Here is a 20231-nt window from a genome sequence, read left to right as displayed (position 1 = left end):
TGTTAGGAATTAAGATTCTTTTGCTAGTCGAAGACCAGCGTCCTTGTACTTCTGTTTTAGGAGCACATGAAGTAGCTCATAATATTAGGATATGGAAAAGCGAGCCCTGATTCTGTTACGCTTTTGACCCACATCCTGTGCACCGTGAACCATTGCTACATTGTAATACTTGTTCACATTTAATGCACTTTCTGATATTCTCTGCCATGCTCAGCCATATCTTCAGGACCATCACCCATGCCCATTTACAGAATACCCTGCACACCCTCAGCAAACCTGCACCCCAGGTCACACTCTGCAGGCAAGGCTATCCATCCACTCGCAGCAGAATGCAGCTACAACCTACGACAAAATTCGGGCTAGCTGGACACTTAATGTTTGTAAGCCTACTTCCACAAAACTACGTCTCAACACCCCTGACATCAGTATGCAGCAAAGACCTACGGCAAATTTGGGCACGCTGGACACAGAGAGAGTCTCTAGTACTCACGCCATCTCCTGACTCCTCTCAGCACCCATCCACATGCCTGACCTCATGGGTTGCTTTCTACCGGAGTCTGGCCAGCCCTCCTAAGCCTGATTTGGTCAAATGCAAGCACGCATTCTAATCCTACTCCGTGACATCCAACACTCTGGACTTCGGTCGCAGAGGGTGTTACCACAACCAGTGCATTGAGACTATAATAATGGTAAAATGCGCCATATAAATGACAACTACAATATAATACAATACATTGCATAATATCCCAGCAGTTAGACGCTGAGGTTGCTATGGCGCTCGTAGTCCAGGCATATCCAAATCCTCACCTCTGGCCCAGCCCCACGCATAACCCAACCCGCCCATAATCTTGTTCCCTGATGATGACAGTGCATTAACATGAGAAAACCATACCTTTGTATCTTTGTAAACAGTACACCCATTTTTAGATGCATGTCTTCCCCCCATGATGAATATGCCGTGGCTGACCATGTAGGGGGTCCGATTCCCATTACTAACATACGTTCCGCACATGCAATCGCCCATATATCCTCATCACACTCAGCCCTGCTCTGCAACCCAAGGAGCAGTAAAGCCACAACTCCCTTTTCAGGTGCTCTTAATTTGGATGTGATTTGCAGCAGGCCCCCCACCGCATCCCACAAACTGCGGGAGCCTGTGCCACTCTCAACTCCTCTCTGTCAGCGACATCCGGCAGAGCATATACGTAACACACAACGTAGGTGAACGTAAAGACGCTCCACCATTGGTAGCGGTTTTGGCTGTAGCTGGATGGCAAGGAATGATGGTATATTTAATGGTGGGTGTCTGTCGGAAGCCAATGGCTAGTTTAATGGAGATGTGCTTACTGAGATCAAGATCAAATATTTGAGTATGGGATATTTTTTATTAGCTTTGTGTAATGACAGCTCCTGGAATGTAGGAAAGCACTCTTAGACGTACTTTCCTGAGCTCAGTAGTTAGAATTGTATTGTCTTTAATGACAATCCTTAGATCCAAAAAGCCTTTTGTTGTTTTGCAGAAAGTCATGGTCAGATTATCATTGAACTGGTTTCCATTAAGATAGGGCCCGTTTGTCACCACCCAAGAACATTAGCGCGTCCTGCCTGTGCCCGCTCCTCTAGACAACGCTCTACTCGTCGGGGCATGACGGGTGGCATCATGCATGCTGTTTTTCATAATGGCTCGTGTAGAGATTAGCATTGGGGAGGGCAGCGTTGCACCCATTGCTGATCACTGTAGCTGACAATACAGGTAGATCAAACGTTAAGTGCATCGGGCTCACTAGAGGAAACTAAGTCCTCCTGTTCAACCACACAGAGACTTGGTCTCGGCATTCAACTTAGACTTTGACGCCACACACACACCCCACAGATGCAGTTGCCAGATTGAATCAATTTTGTGTTATTCAACATTGCTTTATGGTATGTCAGTGAATGTTATTTTGTATTTTTTTGATGTTTACACAGCTTTTTCCCCAGTACATTTATTTGTGTTTTGTTTTATATATATATATATATATATATATATATATTGATTTGTTTTATGTAGAAAGAAAAAATGTTAAAAAGAACTAAGGAGTCAGAGTAATTAGACTCACAAAGGTTGTAGTACTTCAGTTACAAAAGAGAAATAGACAATAAATAATACAGTGTGATAAAAGGAAACCCTCACAAAATCAACCAAACACGATTTATGCTGTGTATTTTGAATGGTTTCATTGCCATCTTAAAGGGATGTAATTTTGGTTCACCATGCAAGGATGATGAAATAATAGAGAAAACATTATCTCAGAAACTATCTATTAGAACGCCCCCATAAACAGACACAACTCCATCTACGTACCTAGTAATTATTCTGCATCAGTGATTTGTGGTGTTTAGTAATCTATGCTTCCGTGTTGCACAACCACATACATCATACACATGAGATGAGGGTAGGGAGGAGTGGAAAAGAAGGGAAGGGCATATAGTAAGACAAGCCAAAGAAGACACAATAGTTCATGTAGTCCTTGTACGAGCTTCCAGTCAGCCATGTAGGTCAGTGAATGATCTCCGGGCCATTCCATAGTCATCCAATGCCGCCTTCTTGGGCTAGGATGCTGGGTTTGCTGGTAGAGCTAAGATGCTGTGGGCGCATTCCTCATATTCCGGTCTGTATTATCTCCCGACGAGGTTTATGGTAGTGTACCCAGATGTGGAACGAGTGCCACTGATGTACAGCACCTGCAGTTGCTCCATGGTTATCTTTGTAGCTGTCGACACACATCTTGAGTAGCTTTAAAGGGTTGAAGGAGACAATCCCTGAATTCTGTTGTGGGCTATGCAAGGAGCCTGTGGGCCACCTGCACAGGCACATCAAAGCGAATGTCCTAGGACTAAGGGATCTGGAGTCCCATGCACAGGCACATCAAGGAGAATGGCCCTCATTACGAGTTCGGCGGTAACCATGCCGCTATTGGCGGCATGGCTGCTGCCGAAATCGCGTTGGGGTCCGGGTCCTCGGAATGAGGATTTACTGGGCCATTCCGAGTTCGGAAGGCCCGGTAATTCCTCCCTGCAAGGACCCGGACACGGTCCTTCCCCATTCCCATTTCAGCCCCGATAGGGCCGAATGGGAATGGGAGAGGGAGCAAACAACGGGCCATTACGCGAGGGGACCTCGTAATGCGGCGCTACGGAGTGAACGGCGCCGGCACCTTTTACGGCTCCATTCACTCCGTATAGCCAGGGTCGTAATGAGGCCAAATGTCCTAGGATTAAGGGATCTGGAGTCCCATGCACAGGCACATCAAAGAGAATGTCCTAGGACTAAGGGATCTGGAGTCCCATGCACAAGCACATCAAAGAGAATGTCCTAGGACTAAGGGATCTGGAGTCCCATGCACAGGCACATCAAAGAGAATGCCCTAGGATTAAGGGATCTGGAGTCCCATGCACAGGCACATCAAAGACAATGTCCTAGGACTAAGGGATATGGAGTCCCATGCACAGGCACATCAAAGAGAATGTCCTAGGACTAAGGGATCTGGAGTCCCATGCAGAGGCACATCAAAGAGAATGTCCTAGGACTAAGGGATCTGGAGTCCCATGCATAGGCACATCAAAGAGAATGTCCTAGGACTAAGGGATCTGGGGTCACAGGCACATCAAAGAGAATGTCCTGGGACAAAGGGATCTGGAGTCACAGGCACATCTAAGAGAATGTCCTAGGACTAAGGTATCTGGAGTCCCATGCACAGGCGCATCAAAGGGAATGTCCTATGACTAAGGGATCTGGAGTCCCAGGGCTACTGCTGATTGTAGGCATAGGGAAGATCTCCTTGGGCTGGAGTTCTGAGCTGCCTTCCGCTGATTGTAGGCACTGCTAGGGAAGATCTCCTTGGGCTGGAGTTCAGAGCTGCCTTCTGCTGATTGTAGGCACTGCTATGGAAGATATCCTTGGTCTGGAGTTCTGAGCTGCCTTCTGCTGATTGTAGGCATAGGGAAGATCTCCTTGGGCTGGAGTTCTGAGCTGCCTTCCGCTGATTGTAGGCACTGCTAGGGAAGATCTCCTTGGGCTGGAGTTCAGAGCTGCCTTCTGCTGATTGTAGGCACTGCTATGGAAGATATCCTTGGTCTGGAGTTCTGAGCTGCCTTCTGCTGATTGTAGGCACTGCTAGGGAAGATCTCCTTGGGCTGGAGTTCAGAGCTGCCTTCTGCTGATTGTAGGCACTGCTAGGGAAGATCTCCTTGGGCTGGAGTTCTGAGCTGCCTTCTGCTGATTGTAGGCACTGCTAGGGAAGATTGCCTTGGGCTGGAGTTCAGAGCTCTCTTCTGCTGATTGTAGGCACTGCTAGGGAGATCTCCTTGGGCTGCCTTCTGCTGATGCTATGGCACAAGGCCAGGTTCATTGTCTTGTGTTCTCTTTGTGTCTCTTTCCAGGGATGGCTTTCTACGAAGTGACGTCATTCTTCCCCTGTCACAGCTGTTGGATGATCCTGTCGATCTTTGCAGAGTGAACATGCACAAGGCTTTCGCGATGCTTTCGGAGTTTCCTTACGGTAAGAAATTGCTCCTGAAAACATTCACTGCACATTCCCCTCCTTCTATGCAGCCCTTGTATCTCAGTGTACAGTCAAAGATGGATGAAAACACTACCCTCCACAAACACCGAGCAATAAACATTGAGCACATTTCATATAATTCGTGTATATGAAAATATGATCAGAAGGAAAGTAAAATAAAAAAATGTCAATATGTTCTGAAAACATCTTGCAATGTCTGAAGTGGCCCGCATACTGTGCTTAAATGCGTATTTAACTAATCAGTGTATTAAGCGTTGCACATGTGCTTCTGTTCACGCGCGTGCTTGAGGATGTTTTTGGAATGTTGCGTCTCTCTTCACGTTTTGGTGCTGTCTTTGGGAACGTTTATCAGCACTTGTAGACTTTTTACTTGAGTACTGATAAAATTGGCGAAAAGATGGTTCTGCCCTGCACCCTTTCAATTGATGCTCTTTTGATGATTTGCTTGTCTTTAGCAGGTGTCTGCAACGTTGTCTCTCCAGTTGTGTTAGACTACAACGCCTATAGACCCTGCCTAGCTCAGGCAATTGTAAGGGATCATGGGAGTCGTAGTCCAAAACATCTGGAGATCTGCAGGCTTCAAATCCCTGCGTTGGTGCGTTGAACGTGAGCCTGGGAGCAAGCAGTTCAATAGGGGTTTTGTGTGAGGGAACTGAAAACAAAAAAAGAACCATGTGCGGTTAAGAACAGAATGAATGATAAAGAAGAGGTGCAAGCATGACAGGGGGACTCAGTGGCACAGGGCATTGACGTGCTGAATTGATTTGATGTGTTTGTATATTCACATGCTCTGGGGCAAAATGGGATTGATACATTTCATCCATGTAAGTCTAGGTGTCCGGATATTGATGGGATTGATACATTTCATCCATGTAAATCTAGGTGTCCAGATATTGATGGGATTGATACATTTCATCCATGTAAGTCTAGGTGTCCAGATATTGATGGGATTGATACATTTCATCCATGTAAATCTAGGTGTCCAGATATTGATGGGATTGATACATTTCATCCATGTAAGTCTAGGTGTCTGGATATTGATGGGATTGTTGCATTTCATCCATGTAAGTCTAGGTGTCCAGATATTGATGGGATTGTTGCATTTCATCCATGTAAGTCTAGGTGTCCAGATATTGATGGGATTGTTACATATCATCCATGTAAGTCTAGGTGTCTGGATATTGATGGGATTGTTACATTTCATCCATGTAAGTCTAGGTGTCTGGATATTGATGGGATTGTTACATTTCATCCATGTAAGTCTAGGTGTCTGGATATTGATGGGATTGTTACATTTCATCCATGTAAGTCTAGGTGTCCAGATATTGATGGGATTGTTACATTTCATCCATGTAAGTCTAGGTGTCCAGATATTGATGGGATTGTTACATTTCATCCATGTAAGTCTAGGTGTCTGGATATTGATGGGATTGTTACATTTCATCCATGTAAGTCTAGGTGTCTGGATATTGATGGGATTGTTACATTTCATCCATGTAAGTCTAGGTGTCCAGATATTGATGGGATTGTTACATTTCATCCATGTAAGTCTAGGTGTCCAGATATTGATGGGATTGTTACATTTCATCCATGTAAGTCTAGGTGTCCAGATATTGATGGGATTGTTACATTTCATCCATGTAAGTCTAGGTTCCTGCTATTGATGGGATTGATACATTTCATCCATGTAAGTCTAGGTGTCTGGATATTGATGGGATTGTTACATTTCATCCATGTAAGTCTAGGTTCCTGCTATTGATGGGATTGATACATTTCATCCATGTAAGTCTAGGTGTCCAGATATTGCTGGGATTGATACATTTCATCCATGTAAGTCTAGGTGTCTGGATATTGATGGCATTGATACATTTCATCCATGTAAGTCTAGGTGTCCAGATATTGATGGGACTGTTACATTTCATCCATATAAGTCTAGGTGTCCGGATTTTGGAGCTGGGGGCAGTTCTTCTAGCCTGACTTGCAATGTCTCGCTTGCACATGGAGGACTAGACCAACTGCCTAGCTTTGTAAATACTTATAACAAAAGTGCAGTGGTATTTATTTCGAATCCCTCGTGATGGGCGACCTCAGTCCACGTTCTAACCCTCCTCTGGGTGCGGCTCAGTTTCTTCTGAGTGAGCACATGAACAGTGCCCACTGAGATGCCTCCTCAGTTAGTATGGCCTGGGACCATAAAGTTGGGGTTTGCGGGAGGAATGGGTTGCTGGACTCTGCACCTACAGTTACCCTTTACTCCTCAATGGACCTTCTCCATCTGGTGTGATGTTTGGGGTTCACTATAAGAAGCCCACTGTTTTCTGACAGATACTGGGCGTATTGGCCCGTCCTCTTAAAGGCCCTGTGGCCCTCATAAAGAACTATAGTTGATAAAGGCATAGAAAGGACAGGCACCTCACCCTTTGACACCAACCCTTGAACACTTGCCAGTGTTCCTCCTTTCCTGCAGTGCACCTGTGATTGGATATTTTCTTATCTTTGTTTTGACCAACCAATCTCAGGCTGCTGGTATACAGTTAATTGAATCATGAATGTTTAATGCATGTTAGTTTAATGTGTACTCTTTGAACGTATTCTCTCACTGGCGTTGTGTTGTTTGATGTCCACAAATTCCTCACCAAATCTCTCCATCTATACATTGATGTACATTCAGTCTGCTCGTAACCTCCCGTTGGCAGTCTGCTCGTAACCTCCCATTGGCCTTATTTTGTGTTGACCGTGCGAGGGGGATGAGACTAGCACGTCCCTAGTTTGGGGAGAAACCCCCCTCCCCCCTCCCCCCTCCTTCTGTTACTGTCCATGTACACTCTGGTTCATGAAGTCATGCTTCCTATGTATTCATTTGCTCATAATGAATTTCCATGTCCTGCGTGTGGGTGTTGGCATGTGCTGGGCGTGCAATCTATGTATTTGTCTTCTGCCATTCATAGGGCAATTTGATACCTGCAAACATTCATGAAATGCCTGTCTGACTGCTAGTGTGCATGGGTGATCACTTGTCTGTTCTCTTACTGCACACGTTTTCTTTAGCTTTTATATTGAACTAGCAAAAATTACCCGTTCTCCAAACAGGTTCTCTGGACAAACTCGACAACACTCTAATCAATTGTTGAAAATCAATGATCCTGTAGGTCGCTGTTCCGATTCGCTTATCACTTGATGTGCTTTGCACTCTGAGGCAAACTGCACTGAGAATGGGCATGTGTGGCTGGCTGATATACCCCGGAGCAGACGTGTGGGGGGAGGCGAGAGTTGGTGTGCTGCTGCATACTGGGACCTACTGTGCTCTCTCCCCACCTGTTGCCTCACCGTGGCATGATGCAGTTCGTTGCAGTGTATTGCGGTGCAAATGTCCCAGAAACCGTGCTTTCTAGAGTTGAGGACCAGTCCTTCTACGACCACATTGATGTTTCGCCGATTTCAGGCAACCGTCTCATGTGTGAAGGTGCTGGAATCCGGGGAAAAGGGTGGGGTGTCCAAATGTCATTTGGCCAATAATGTCCGCAGGGTCCTAACAGGTAACTATGCAAAACTTGGTGCAGATTGGTGAAACGGTGTGGAATTGTATAAGGCATAACGCTTCCCCCAAGCCACAAACCAGCACACACACCCACACACTTTCACTTTTGTAGATTTAGAAGATAGATTGAAAAAGATCTTCTGCCATATATTCGACCACTATTTAATGGGCGACTTATAACAACACAGTCTTCAAGTGCAAATGTCTTAACCCTCTGGTTAAACATAGTGGCGTATTACTGCAGCTGGCTGGTGAGACTCTTTTGCAGGAAGCGCACAATAGAATACCTTCTAAATGAGAAATATAATTAGGACCCATCCAGTTGTTCCAGTTCTAAGTCTTGAGTCTTGGCAGTTGTGTTCCATAAAAAGATATACTATCCCAGGGAAGTGTCATTTCTTGTGAGGAGGGATGTTGTTCCTGTGGGAGGTTATGATTGAGGATATTGCTGTAATAGTGAAAATATATATACCTTTTAAGTCAAAGATGGGGGAAATCTATTAGAGGGTCAGAAATTGGATACGTTCTCTGCATATTCCGCTGCTGGGTTGAAGGATCTGGGCGCCCTGTGCTCTTTCAAGACACTTTAAACGTAGGGGAACCATGGACAGTAATTTACCTTATGAAATACTACCCCTTTTTTTTCCTCCCTCACATTGTGCCGACTTTTGATTTGTTGACGTCTGCGCGCCTGCCTGACCTCATCATGGACGCAGCAATGGGTGGAACTGTGATCTTGGATCATGCACACATGGCCATTATCTTGGATTTCTTCAGAGGCGAAAAAAACAAAATCCTTAGGAGGATGATCCCAAATGTAAAGGTTAAATTGAAATGTAACTGACACTATATATAGTAAGCAAGAGGGAAATTCAGCTGTGGATTCCGCCCTATCCGGCAGGCCTTTAAAACCCCCAACCGGAGGCAAGTAAAATCATTCTGCCTCTTAAATGGAAAGGCAAAGGTCAGATGAATGGGTCCGTAAGCCTGTAATGTGGCAATAGAATGCATGGAATGTGGCAATCGCTCACCATAATGATAATGGTGTTGTGAATGAATGGGCCAGGAAGGTGAGTAGGAAGAGAAAAGAGCAGCAAGGTAAGAAGGAGCAGCCCGTGATAACATTTAAAGAGAATACACAGGGAACGAAAAGAAGATGAGAGTCATGAAGTAGGGAGATCGAGCGCAGAGAAGGAGAAAATGGAGAACGAGTAGGGGATTAAGAAAAGAAGACGAATGGCAGAATTGAAAACTGAGTGAAGTGGAGTAAGATGTGGGGAAGGCAGACCCACGAAGAGCGCAGAGCAGTTATCGAGGCGGGACACATTATTGAGGACGTGATAAGAAGTTTAGCAGCATGAAATGACAGCAAGGGACACATACAAAGAATATTGGGAAGTTGAAAGTGACCGATGCTGTCAAATAGAGAGATATGAGAGGAAAAGGAGAGTGAGGGGTCGAAGATGATGCCAAGCTGACATGCAGAAGAAGAAAAGGCTAGCAAAGGGGAAAGAGACCGGGAGGAAGGAGGGGACAGGTAGGGAGAGTATAGAGGAAAGTAACAGATCTCTGTTTTGGAGAGGTTAAAATGAAGGCAGCACAATGACATCCAGGATTGGACAGCTGAGAGACAGGTAAACACAGAAGAATGAAGATAATCAGAGAAACGTCAGAAGGAAAAGAAAATCTGGGAGTCAGAATAGAAGTGAGAAAAAGCAAAATTTGAAAGATTCAATAAGAGAAAAAAGAGGGATAGTAGAGATAGAGAAAGGCAAAGGACCTAGTACTAAGCCTTGGGGAAACACCATAAGTAACGCGACTGGAAGAGGACTTAGGACGTGCCGAGGTGACTGAGTAATTACGATCTGAAAGATACGAGCAAAACCAATGAATAACCGGTTCAGAAAATAATAGACTGTGAGGGCAGAAAGCAGGGTTGCATGATCAACAGTATCAAAGGCAGTGGAAAGATCCAGCAGAATAAGAATAGAAGATTTATTGTACGCAACACATATAGAGAGTTGGTGACATAAAGAAGGGCTCTTTCAGTGGAACGGATGGGTCCAAAATCATATTGACTTGGGGGGGGGGGGGGGGGGGGGAAGCAAGAAGTGCTGATTCAAATATTTTTGAATTTTAATGTGGGTAGCTCTTTCAAAGAGTTTAGCGAGCAAAGGAAGAAGAGAGAGAGGTCTGTTTTTTAATTATAAATTGAAAGGGGGCTCATCTCCTTAGCTGTATGGGCATTGCATTGGGGGGAGGTGCTGGTATCAACTGGGTAGAAGGCGTGGTATCCTTTGAGATTCATGAGGACCAGGCCCCCGGTCTCAGCGGCTGTGTGGTGATTAACAAGGAAGGGAAAGAGGTGGAGAAAAGCAGAGCTTTGAGCAGTTTCCGGAACTTAAGGAGGTCCGGCTCAAGTCTGAAAGGGGCGTGGAGGATGTTCCAAAGGGAGGCACCAACCGAGCAAAGAGATCTGCCCCCACACTCTGCTTGGAGAAGCGTTTGACAATCCAAGAGTTGGAGTTAGAGATGCGAGGATTCTAGCAGGGGAGTATTTGGGGAGGGAAAGGCTCCAGAAAGCCTTGTGGATGATGGAGAGGGTCTTGAATTTGTTCCTCGCGGCCAGCAGGATCCAGTGGAGATATTTTAGGGCTGGAGAGATACAGTCCCTGGGCTTGAGGCTGAGGATAAGTCTTGCAACCCTATTCTGGATTAGCTGAAGGGGGCATAGGGAGGAAAGAGTGAGATTGAGAAAGAGGATGTTGCAGTAGTCCAGCCTGGAGAGGACCAGAGCTCTGGAGACCTTGAGCATCTGTCGGAAGGTGAGGAAAGGGAGAATGACTCTGAGGATGCAGAGCTGGAAGTGGGACTTCTTTGTAAGGCCCATGATGTGAGGGCGTGAAGGAGAGGGCGGAATCGAAGATGACCCTGAGTTTTTTTGACCTCACAGGATGGTGGGGGTAGAGGGCCCAAAGAGGGTGGCCAGAGGGTAGGAGAAAAAGAGGGCTCAGGTGTTATAATCCGACTCGTATTGGAAGCAGCAATCACATTAGCACGGCAGGCAATTAATCAGAGACAATGGAACACGGGAGCCGAATTACGGGACTTCTAACTTCTTTAATGATCGGCGCAAAACTGGCCCCGCCTCTTCCCCTCTACGTGGGGCGCAGCCCACTTCAACATAAACAACAATAGAAATAGGACTTAGTTCCCAACTAAATCAATGAGGGACATGGAAAGAGGACACAACATCTCCCTGTGACTTAAAGAAGAAGTGGACTTTAGTTCAATTCTTCTATCCATCTGGTAGGTCTGTGTATGGTCCGTTTCAACAGGCTGCGTCTTGGAGTCACGGTCCTGTTTGCTGAGGTATCACTGTCACTGTCGTCAGCATCCCGCTCTTCTCCTCGGTATTCAGACTCTATGTCTGAAGATGCATATGTGGCTGGGGTGGTGTCTCCATCATGTTCTGAATTACCTTCAAATATTTTGAAGAGTGACGAGTTTCTCGTGATGGTTCCACGCGGGCTAGCCGCTGTTATCATTGACCCATTGATGTGAGTTACTCTCATGGGTTCGGGTCTGAACGCAGGGGTGTCCTTGGTGTTTTGGTCTTGTCGTACTAACACTACATCACCCACTTGAATTTGACATAGTTTGGCGTGTCTCCTTTGATCAGAATACATCTTCATGCTTTCCATGTTGGCCTTGTCTTTTGCTCGGGCATCTTCAATGATGGCCGCAGGCGGATGGACACCAGGGTTATGAGGAAGTCTTGTCCGTATGATTCGACTAAACATTTAGGTGGATGGACATTCACCTGTGGTGCTGTGTGAAGTGTTCCGATATTATTTCAGTAGCGTGCAGATGGCTTGCATAAAAGACCCATTGGTGATGGAACAGACTTGCAGTGTTCTTTTGAGACTGCTCATGAACTTTTCAGCCATCCCATTGGCTTGAGGCCATAGTGGGGTTATTGTCATGTGCTGAAATCCCAAATGTTCTGCGAACATTGCAAAGTCATGACCACTAAAGGGTGGTCCGTTGTCCGACTTTACTGTCGACGGAATTCCATAGTCGGCAAATGTCTTATCCAGGGCGGGTATTACGGCCTGTGCTCTGGTTGAGTGTATGAGGTGTACTTCCCGGAAGCGTGACATTTCATCCACGATTAATAGGGCATACTTTCCATTATCTAAAGGTCCAAACAAGTCCACTGCCACTTCGTCCCAAACTTGTAGGGGCATTTTGGATGGCCTTAGCGGTGCTGGGAATGTCCTCGGGGCTACCGCTTGACATGTAAGGCATTTGCTCAGGAGACTTTCCACCTTCTCATCCATTTTTGGAAACCAGACTTTTGTCCTGAGTTGTCTCTTTGTGGATATTATTCCACGATGCCCTGCATGAGCTATGTCCAGTACCTGTTTTTGCAAGCTGGCTGGGATTACAATCCCGTTTTCCTTGAGGAGCAGTCCCTCCGGGGCCCTGGACAATGTGTGTTGCACTAGTTTCAAGGTGCGTAATTGTGCTTCCTCCTGGGGAGATAAGGTCGATTTTGTCTTGATCTTCCACGTGCCACTGTCCTGATTGTACGCACTCCTGTACAATTCGAAGCAGTTTGTCACTGCCCGTGGCTTCCACCAGCTGAGCAGTGGAAATGTGCTTTGGGAGTGCGTTGTTGACCAGGTAGTTGACGTATTGGTTTGCTTTTTCTGACTGACGTTCCTCTCGGGCTGGCAAAGGATATCTCGATAGGAAGTCTGCTGGGTTGCTGTCTTTTCCTGGACGATGTATAATCGTAAATAAGTATTCTTGTAGCCGCTGGCCCCACCTGGCAATGCGGGTGGCATTTTGGTAGTGGGCTTTCCATAGATCGTGGTGAGGGCCTGGTGGTCTGTGACAACAGTGAACGGGCGACCGTACAGAAAGAGATGATAATGTTTGCACGCCCACACAACTGTGAGGCTCTCCTTTTCAGGTTGGGAGTAGGCACACTCTGCAGGTGACAAGCTTCGGCTGGCATAAACTACTATGCCCTTAGGTGAGTCTGGTGATGCCCCGGGTCTGGATTGTGCTGGGATGGCTCCCAGAGGGACTGGGCTGGCGTCCACGGTGAGTTCAGTGTCGTATGTGGGATCATAATAGGCCATGCATGAGGCTGATGCGATGCAACGTTTGATCTCTTGAAATGCATCCTCACACTCTGCTGTCCAATGGTAATCGCGGTCTTTTCCTGTGAGGAGTCTTAATGGTGTGCTCACTGATGCGAAATCTTGGATGTATCTGGTGCAATAACTAGCCATCCCTAGGAATTAGCGTATGGCAGATGGAGAGGTGGGGGTGGGTGCGTCCATCAGTGCTTACACCTTCTCAGGGTCTGGGCGCATGCCTTTATTGGAAAATATTTGTCCAAAGAATTTTAGCGTGGTTTTACTGATCCCTCACTTTGCGGATTTAAAGTGAGGTGTGCGTTTTCTAGGGCCATGCAGACTCTCCTTAGGGTGTCGTCATGACTTTCTTGTGAGGTGCCGAAAATGAGAATGTCGTCGCTATAGTTCAGGCAATGGGGGATGTGTTTAATGATTTGATGGATTTCGTTTTGGAAGATTTCTGCAGCAGACAATGCTCTGAAGCTTAATCTCTTGTATCTGAACAGTCCTAGATGAGTTGAGAATGTGGTGATGTATCTTGATGAAGTTCAAGCTGATGGTAGCCTTTGTTCAGGTCTAGTTTTGAAAATATGGAGGCCCCATGTAGTAGGTGCATCTTATCTGTCATGCGTGGGGCTAAGTGTCGCTCCCTTTCAATGGCTACATTTGGGGCGCGCATGTCGACACAGATGCGTATGCTTGATTTGCTATCTTTCTTGGGTACTGGTACAATTGGTGAGAACCAGGGTGTTGGGCCGCATGCTGGCTCAATAATGTCCTATTGTAGTAGCGACTGTATTTCATCCTCAACCTGTCTCTGTATGTTGAGCGGAATACCTCGATAATGTTGAGCTATCGGTGGTATGTGCGGGTTTATGTGTAGCTTGATTTGTCTGTCCTTTAGACGGCCTAGATCTTTAAATAGGGATGGGAACATCTTTTGAATCATGTCCTTTGCGCTGGAGGTGTAGGCGGACATGATTTGGTACATAATGCTGATTAGTCCCATTTGAATGGCTGTTCAGAAGCTTAATATGCTGCCCCCAGGGACTTCCCCTTTGATTACATATATTAGTACCTTTTGATTTTGCTCTTTGTACTGACATTTTGCAGTGAACATTCCTTTGCAGTCCAGCGGCTTGTTGGACCCGTATGGATATATTAATGTGTCCGCTTTCCGTAATTCTTTCTTCACTTTGAGGGCTTTGTATACTATATCGCTTATAACATTGACAGCAGCACCTGTATCAATTAGAAATTCCAGATGTTGTCCATTTAGTTGAAGCAACAATGTGGGGCTGTAATCGTCTGTGGTGTCATTACCAATAGCATGAACGTATGCTCGTTTTCTCTCTCCACTGGATGATTATGATCTGGCGTTTCTTCTGTCTTGTGGTGATTCATCCAGGTACCTGATCCTTTGTCTTGGTTTTCGGTGTGGAGAATGATGTCTGCTATTACGATGACTGGATGTGTCTCTCCTTTCTTCCCGCCACCGGGTGGATGGGGTGTGCTCCCTTGACGAATTGGGCGAGCGCCGCCTGCTGGGCGCGGTGGAGTGGTTCGTGTGTTTGCGCGGGCTTTCCCACCTTGAGCTTCGGCCATTCTGTTTCCAGGATTCTCTGTTGGCCTCAGTGCTTTGGAAGAACTTAATGTTTTTGCAAACGGACTGGAAATGGTTCTCCCCCCACCCACCTCATTTGTCACGGTCCCACATGAGGAAATCGAAAGCCGCATCTGTAACACTTTCTTTGATCTGACGAGTTGGCTGGAGTGCGAATTAGGCAAACTGATGCTGCATTGGCAGTCTGCGTGATGGTGATGTTTCGCAGCGACTCAGTTTGTAGAATTAACGCCGCATCAGCCCTTGCTATTTGAAGTATTTCTTCTAGCGTTATGCTTTTCTGCAGCAGTTTTTTGCGAAAATTCAGGGGACCCACACCCTGCAATGGCTTGTGATTTAAGTGCCTTGTCGGTGGAATATTTGTCAAAATCACAACACTTGGCTCTTTTTCTTAGTCTCATAATAAAATTGTCCATACTTTCATTTTTGTCTTGGGTAGTTGTGTGAAATACATGTCTCTCATAATCGACGTTCCTTAAGGGTGCAAAGTATGTGTTCAATGAGTCAATTATACCTTGGAATGAGTCAGTGCTGGAATCGGGCATTTCGAAAACGATGTTGCGTACCGTGGGACCCAGTGAGTGTAACAGGATTCCTCTCAAACAGCGTTCCGCTCTCACTCCGGAGGCATCAATGTAAATATGAAGTTCTTTTAGCCATCTGGCCCACCTGGGTGCCAGATTATTCATGTCTGACATGTCAAAATGTGACACTGCTTGTAGCTGTAGAGATTCGGAGATGCCTTCCTCCCTGATGCTGGCAGGCCTGGGCGTGGAGCTGGTCTGAGGGCTCTGGAGGCCGCTATCCGAGTTGTCTTCCGACATGGTTGCAGGGACATGATTCGCTGTAATTCAACTCACTCCTGGGCAGGCCTCTCTCTGCAGTTCAGCACAGCGTGCTTTCAATAGGAGGCAGGAGCGTTGTAGGGCCCACACGGTTTTGCTTCCTGGGATAGTGTCTCTGGCTGTACTTTTCTCCATGGCGGTGACAATATAGAAATGCACTGAACAAATGTGCGTATGCGTGCGGATGAGCCGTTGTGCTCCGTATCACCACTGCTACTGGAGCACGAACGATCGCTTGTCTTTGAAGTATTGAAGCATTGAGGAACAGCGAGTGCAGCTCTCGCACCTCGCTGGGGCACAAACAAAAGGGTTCAACCGGGCGCGATGACCCGGTTAGCAGATCTTCGTCGCCATTGTTATAATCCGACTCGTGTCGGAAGCAGCAATCACATTAGCACGGCAGGCAATTAATCAGAGACAATGAAACACGGGAGCCGAATTACGGGACTTCTAACTTCTTTAATGATCGGCGCGAAACTGGCGCCTGAGGCGGTAACCCTGCCTCTTCCCCTCTACGTGGGGCGCAGCCCACTTCAACATAAACAATAATAGAAATGGGACTTACTTCCCAACTAAAGCAATGAGGGACATGGAAAGAGGACACAACAGGTGTCCCAATGAGAAGGATCTCCATCTTACTGGCATTAAGTTAGATTGCTAGCTATACACCATGCGTGAATGGCGGACATAGAGTCTGGATTGAAGGAGGGCATAGGGGAGGTAGTAGAAGGAAGTTTGAGGGAAAGCAGTGTGTAATCGGCATAACACTGGAAATGAGGAGAGAAGGAGGAAGGAGGAGATCAGGTGAGCAAGAGGAGCGTGTTAGATATTGAACAGCCATGGCAATAGGATCGAGCCCTGGGGACGCCAAAGGTAGAGAGAGTGTGGTGGTGGAGGAGAAAGGGCCCAGCTGCAGCTGGGTGGGCGGTTAGTGAGGAAAGAGGTCAGCCAATCCAGTGCCCGGTGAGTGATGCTGAGGGTGTCGGAGTCCTTTTATGAGGATAGAATGGTTGACCATGTCAAAGGCAGAGGAGCAATCAAGGAGAATGAGAACAGCGGGGGAGTTGGAGTCTAGATTTGTGAGCATGGTTACACAGGTATTCAGGAGAGCAGGTTCCATGCCTATGGGTGCCCGGAATCCAGATTGATGGTCAACAAGGCAACCAACAAGATCAGTGTGGAGGTTAAGTTAGGGGGACCAGCTTCTCCAGGAGTTTACCCAGGAAGGGGTTAGTGGAAATAGGGCAATAGTTAGCTGGGCAGGAGGGGTCAGCGGACGGCTTTTTAAGAGACTGTGCACAAGATAGTGCTTGAGGGAAAGAGCCAGCGGCGAAGGAGTGGTTACAGAAGTCAGTAAGAGCCGGGCGAGAGAGATGTTGTCCTTAATGGTTCTGAAGAGCAGAGGAGCACCTGTTTGGAGGAGACCTTCATTGAGCGGATAACTTTAGAGACCTCATCTGGTGCTATGGGTAGGAGAGAGGAGAGTGAGGTGGGTGGAAGGAAGGGAGCCAAGGGAGGCAGGGGAGCACCCGCAGGAGTGGAGATGGGAGTGGAAGAGAGTGAGGACAAGATGTCCTAGGTTCTTATTGTGAAATTGGAGGCCTAAGCGGTGCAGAGAGCCTGGGAAGGAAGGAGAGAGGTGAAAAATGCAACTGGATTGGCGAATTCCTTGCAGATTTTGAAAAGTGTGGCTGTGTTGTTAGTGGCTCCAGAGATGCAGGCTTGGGTGTAGGCCCGCTTCATGGAGCGGATAGAGAAGCAACATTGCCTTTTGGAGCAGGCGGCAGGCCTGCTTGTCGGAGGATGAAACTGAGGTATGCCACTTTCGTTCAGCAACTCTGCACTTGAGTTTCAGACATGTTAGATCCGAGTCGTACCAGTTTTTGTTCTTGGAGGCAGGTTTTAGGTGGATCCTCATGACGGGGGCAAAAATGTCAACTGTGTTGGTTATGGAGAGGTTCAGGTTAGCAAGGACTGAGTCAGAAGGAGAGTCGGAAGTGGGGGGGAAATGAAGGTGGAGGCAAATTGTTAGGGTAATTTCTGGTGGTCGGCAGAGCCGTTCCCGGGGTCCGCGGACCTCCAGCTCTCAGAAGGCCCTAACTCCTTCCACGTACCAAAGAAGTAGGAAGCCCACACAAGAGCTAGTTACTGCTGTTAACAATGTGCGTCATCTGTGAAAGCTTGTCCCCAAACCTACCGCCACTCCGGGTTGGTTCCCCGAGTGGTAGGTTCAGTATAGACCCGTATAGTGAAGAGTGTTATTGGTAGAGTAGAGGTTAGGTGGTATGCTTGGGTCATCCCTAAAAGTTGTTACTTCTAAAAGGTTACATGGAGAGGATTAGTGATTGGTTGTATTAAATGTCATCAGTGGTTAGCCCCCCGTTCCCTGATTGGTCCCTCAGTGAGCCCCCAAGCCTGGGTCCATCATTGTTCTCAGCCCGCGATGTACCTGGGGTTAGCAACAATGTGTGACTGTGTCAGTGGACGACAATGGACAGGTCCTGCTACTTGCCATTAGAGCGCCCCTTTCCCATCGCCGCTTGTGTATGGGTTGTTACAACTTTGTTGCGAGCTGTGTCTCATTCGTGGGACACCAGTGTTTCTTCAGTCCTCGGGAGTTGGCGTCGTATCAGGTCGGCATTGTCATCTGTTGAGAGACCGTAGCTGAGGCAGAATTAAGGGGATTTGATTTGTATTTTGTTCCGGGTAGTCGTAGCAGTGTCAGGTATCACCTTGGCTTGGAGAGCACGGAATGTGGATTGTAACATCGCAACCTTGGCTGCGGGGCTCCAATCAGGGGCTGTTCTGCATGCTCAGCACCTTGTAGCTCTGTATGAACTGCTCTGGGTCTGGACTCTGGTTTGCGGCCTACTTCGACTTGGTTGCATGTTGTGGCGTAAGGTCCATAAGGCAGGGTGTGGGGGTGTGGTGTGGCTCCTTGCACATCGGTCCAGTTATAGGGTCTTGTTGCCAGGGTTATTAGCATGAGGCCTCTGCAAGCATATACACAAACTCTTCTGGCGTCTTCCGTTTCTGTGAAGCGATTGCTGGCCTATGTGAAAAACAATAACGATGTACGTCTGTGAGTGTACATGGTCCGCTACGTCATAGCTCTGAGCATGTTCTTCGTGTGGTTTGGTGCGTGTCTGATCCAGGTGCGTAGCAGCACATGTGTTTCTGTCTGTTGCAGCTATGTCGTCATGACATCTCTAACGATGGTGGCTTAGGTTGTGAGACGTTTTAGTCAAGCTGGTCCATGCGATCGGTCTCGGCTCCGTCTTGCTTCCCACCTTGTGCTCTCAGTGGGATGCGGCCAGGTTTCACAGGTGGGCCATGGTCACGGTGGATGTTGACATCCGAGGCAGTGGACAGAGTTGTGAACTCATCCCGCTGAGGGTACTTGGGTCGTGACGTTGTTGGCCATAGTTTGTACGTTGGCAAGGGGAAGGGGCCGTCCCATTTCCCCTTTTCAAAATGCATCGACTGACACTGGCTTCATTGGTCAGATGGCGATGAAGGAGGCTGGCAGTGCTGGGGGTGGCTCAGATAAAGGGCTAAGGGGCCCCAGGTGGGAGGAAAGGAGAGGGTGGTCAGACCAGGAGAGCACGGTGGTGACCGGGTTAGAGATAGGGATGTAGCCAGAAATGAGGGCATCAAGAGTGTGACCAGAAGAGTGTGTCAGAGAGAGAGAGAGAGATAGATAGAGAGAGCGAAAAAACATGGAACTGAGAGGTGGATGAAGAGAGGGAGTCGAGGTGGATGTTGTAGTCACCAAGGAGGAGGAGTTTGGAAGAAGAGGTTGAGAGGGAGGAGGAGAGTTCTTCCTATTCAGAGAGGAAGAGAGAGATAGGATCAGGGGGCCTGTAGATAGTGGCGAGGGTGAGAGAGAGAGTAGGCAAGACCCCAAGCCTACAGACGAGGTATTCAAAAGAGGAGTAGGATTGAGTGGGTATGATGGAGGTAGGGACCCACTCAGGGAAGATGATGGCCACCCCACCTCCTGGTCTGTTGGGTCTGGGTTTGGAGCGGATTTTGTAGTCCTCAGGAAGGAGAGTGTCAAGAGCAGTGACGGAGCTAGCATTGAACCATGTCTCGGTAAGAGCAAGGACATCAAGGTGAAAGTCTTCGAGAAGGAGACAGATGTCAGAGGAGTGTCTGTCAGCAGCACGAGAATTCAGAGTAGCATTCAGTACATGTTTGTATGCCATTCACTGTCGGAGCCCAGTGTCACTTGGCCTGTGACCGGATGCTGATAACATTAGCGCCTGTGGCTGTGTGCAAGGGCAGTGCGCACGTTTCTTTTACCAGCCTTGGCGGCTCTTGCAATGCTCTGCGTTGTTAACGGTGGATGCATGATAATAACCACCTGCACTGACACTAAATGAACTCTAACAGATTTAGGGTTGAAGTCTGCAGAAGAGGATTCAGAGTGGAACCTAGTACTGAATAAAGTAGCGAGGCACAAGGTACGTTTCAAACTAGGGGTACAGAGAAGAGTCTGGCAAA

The 20231-nt window shown here is 47.3% G+C and overlaps 1 protein-coding gene across 1 annotated transcript in view; it reads left to right on the top strand.

Annotated features, from left to right (window-relative positions):
• Positions 1–20231, top strand: part of RSPH14 (radial spoke head 14 homolog) — an 832917-nt gene that overhangs the window by 96928 nt on the left and 715758 nt on the right. The window contains exon 3 of the mRNA XM_069619850.1: positions 4423–4541. Coding sequence (XP_069475951.1) covers positions 4423–4541 — 119 coding nt within the window. The remainder of the gene's footprint in view (positions 1–4422; positions 4542–20231) is intronic.

The sequence above is a fragment of the Ambystoma mexicanum genome, chromosome 10 (assembly GCF_040938575.1).
Source record: "Ambystoma mexicanum isolate Mex_15411 chromosome 10, UKY_AmexF1_1, whole genome shotgun sequence".
NCBI lineage: Eukaryota > Metazoa > Chordata > Amphibia > Caudata > Ambystomatidae > Ambystoma > Ambystoma mexicanum.
This window is presented reverse-complemented; position numbering and strand designations above follow the sequence as displayed.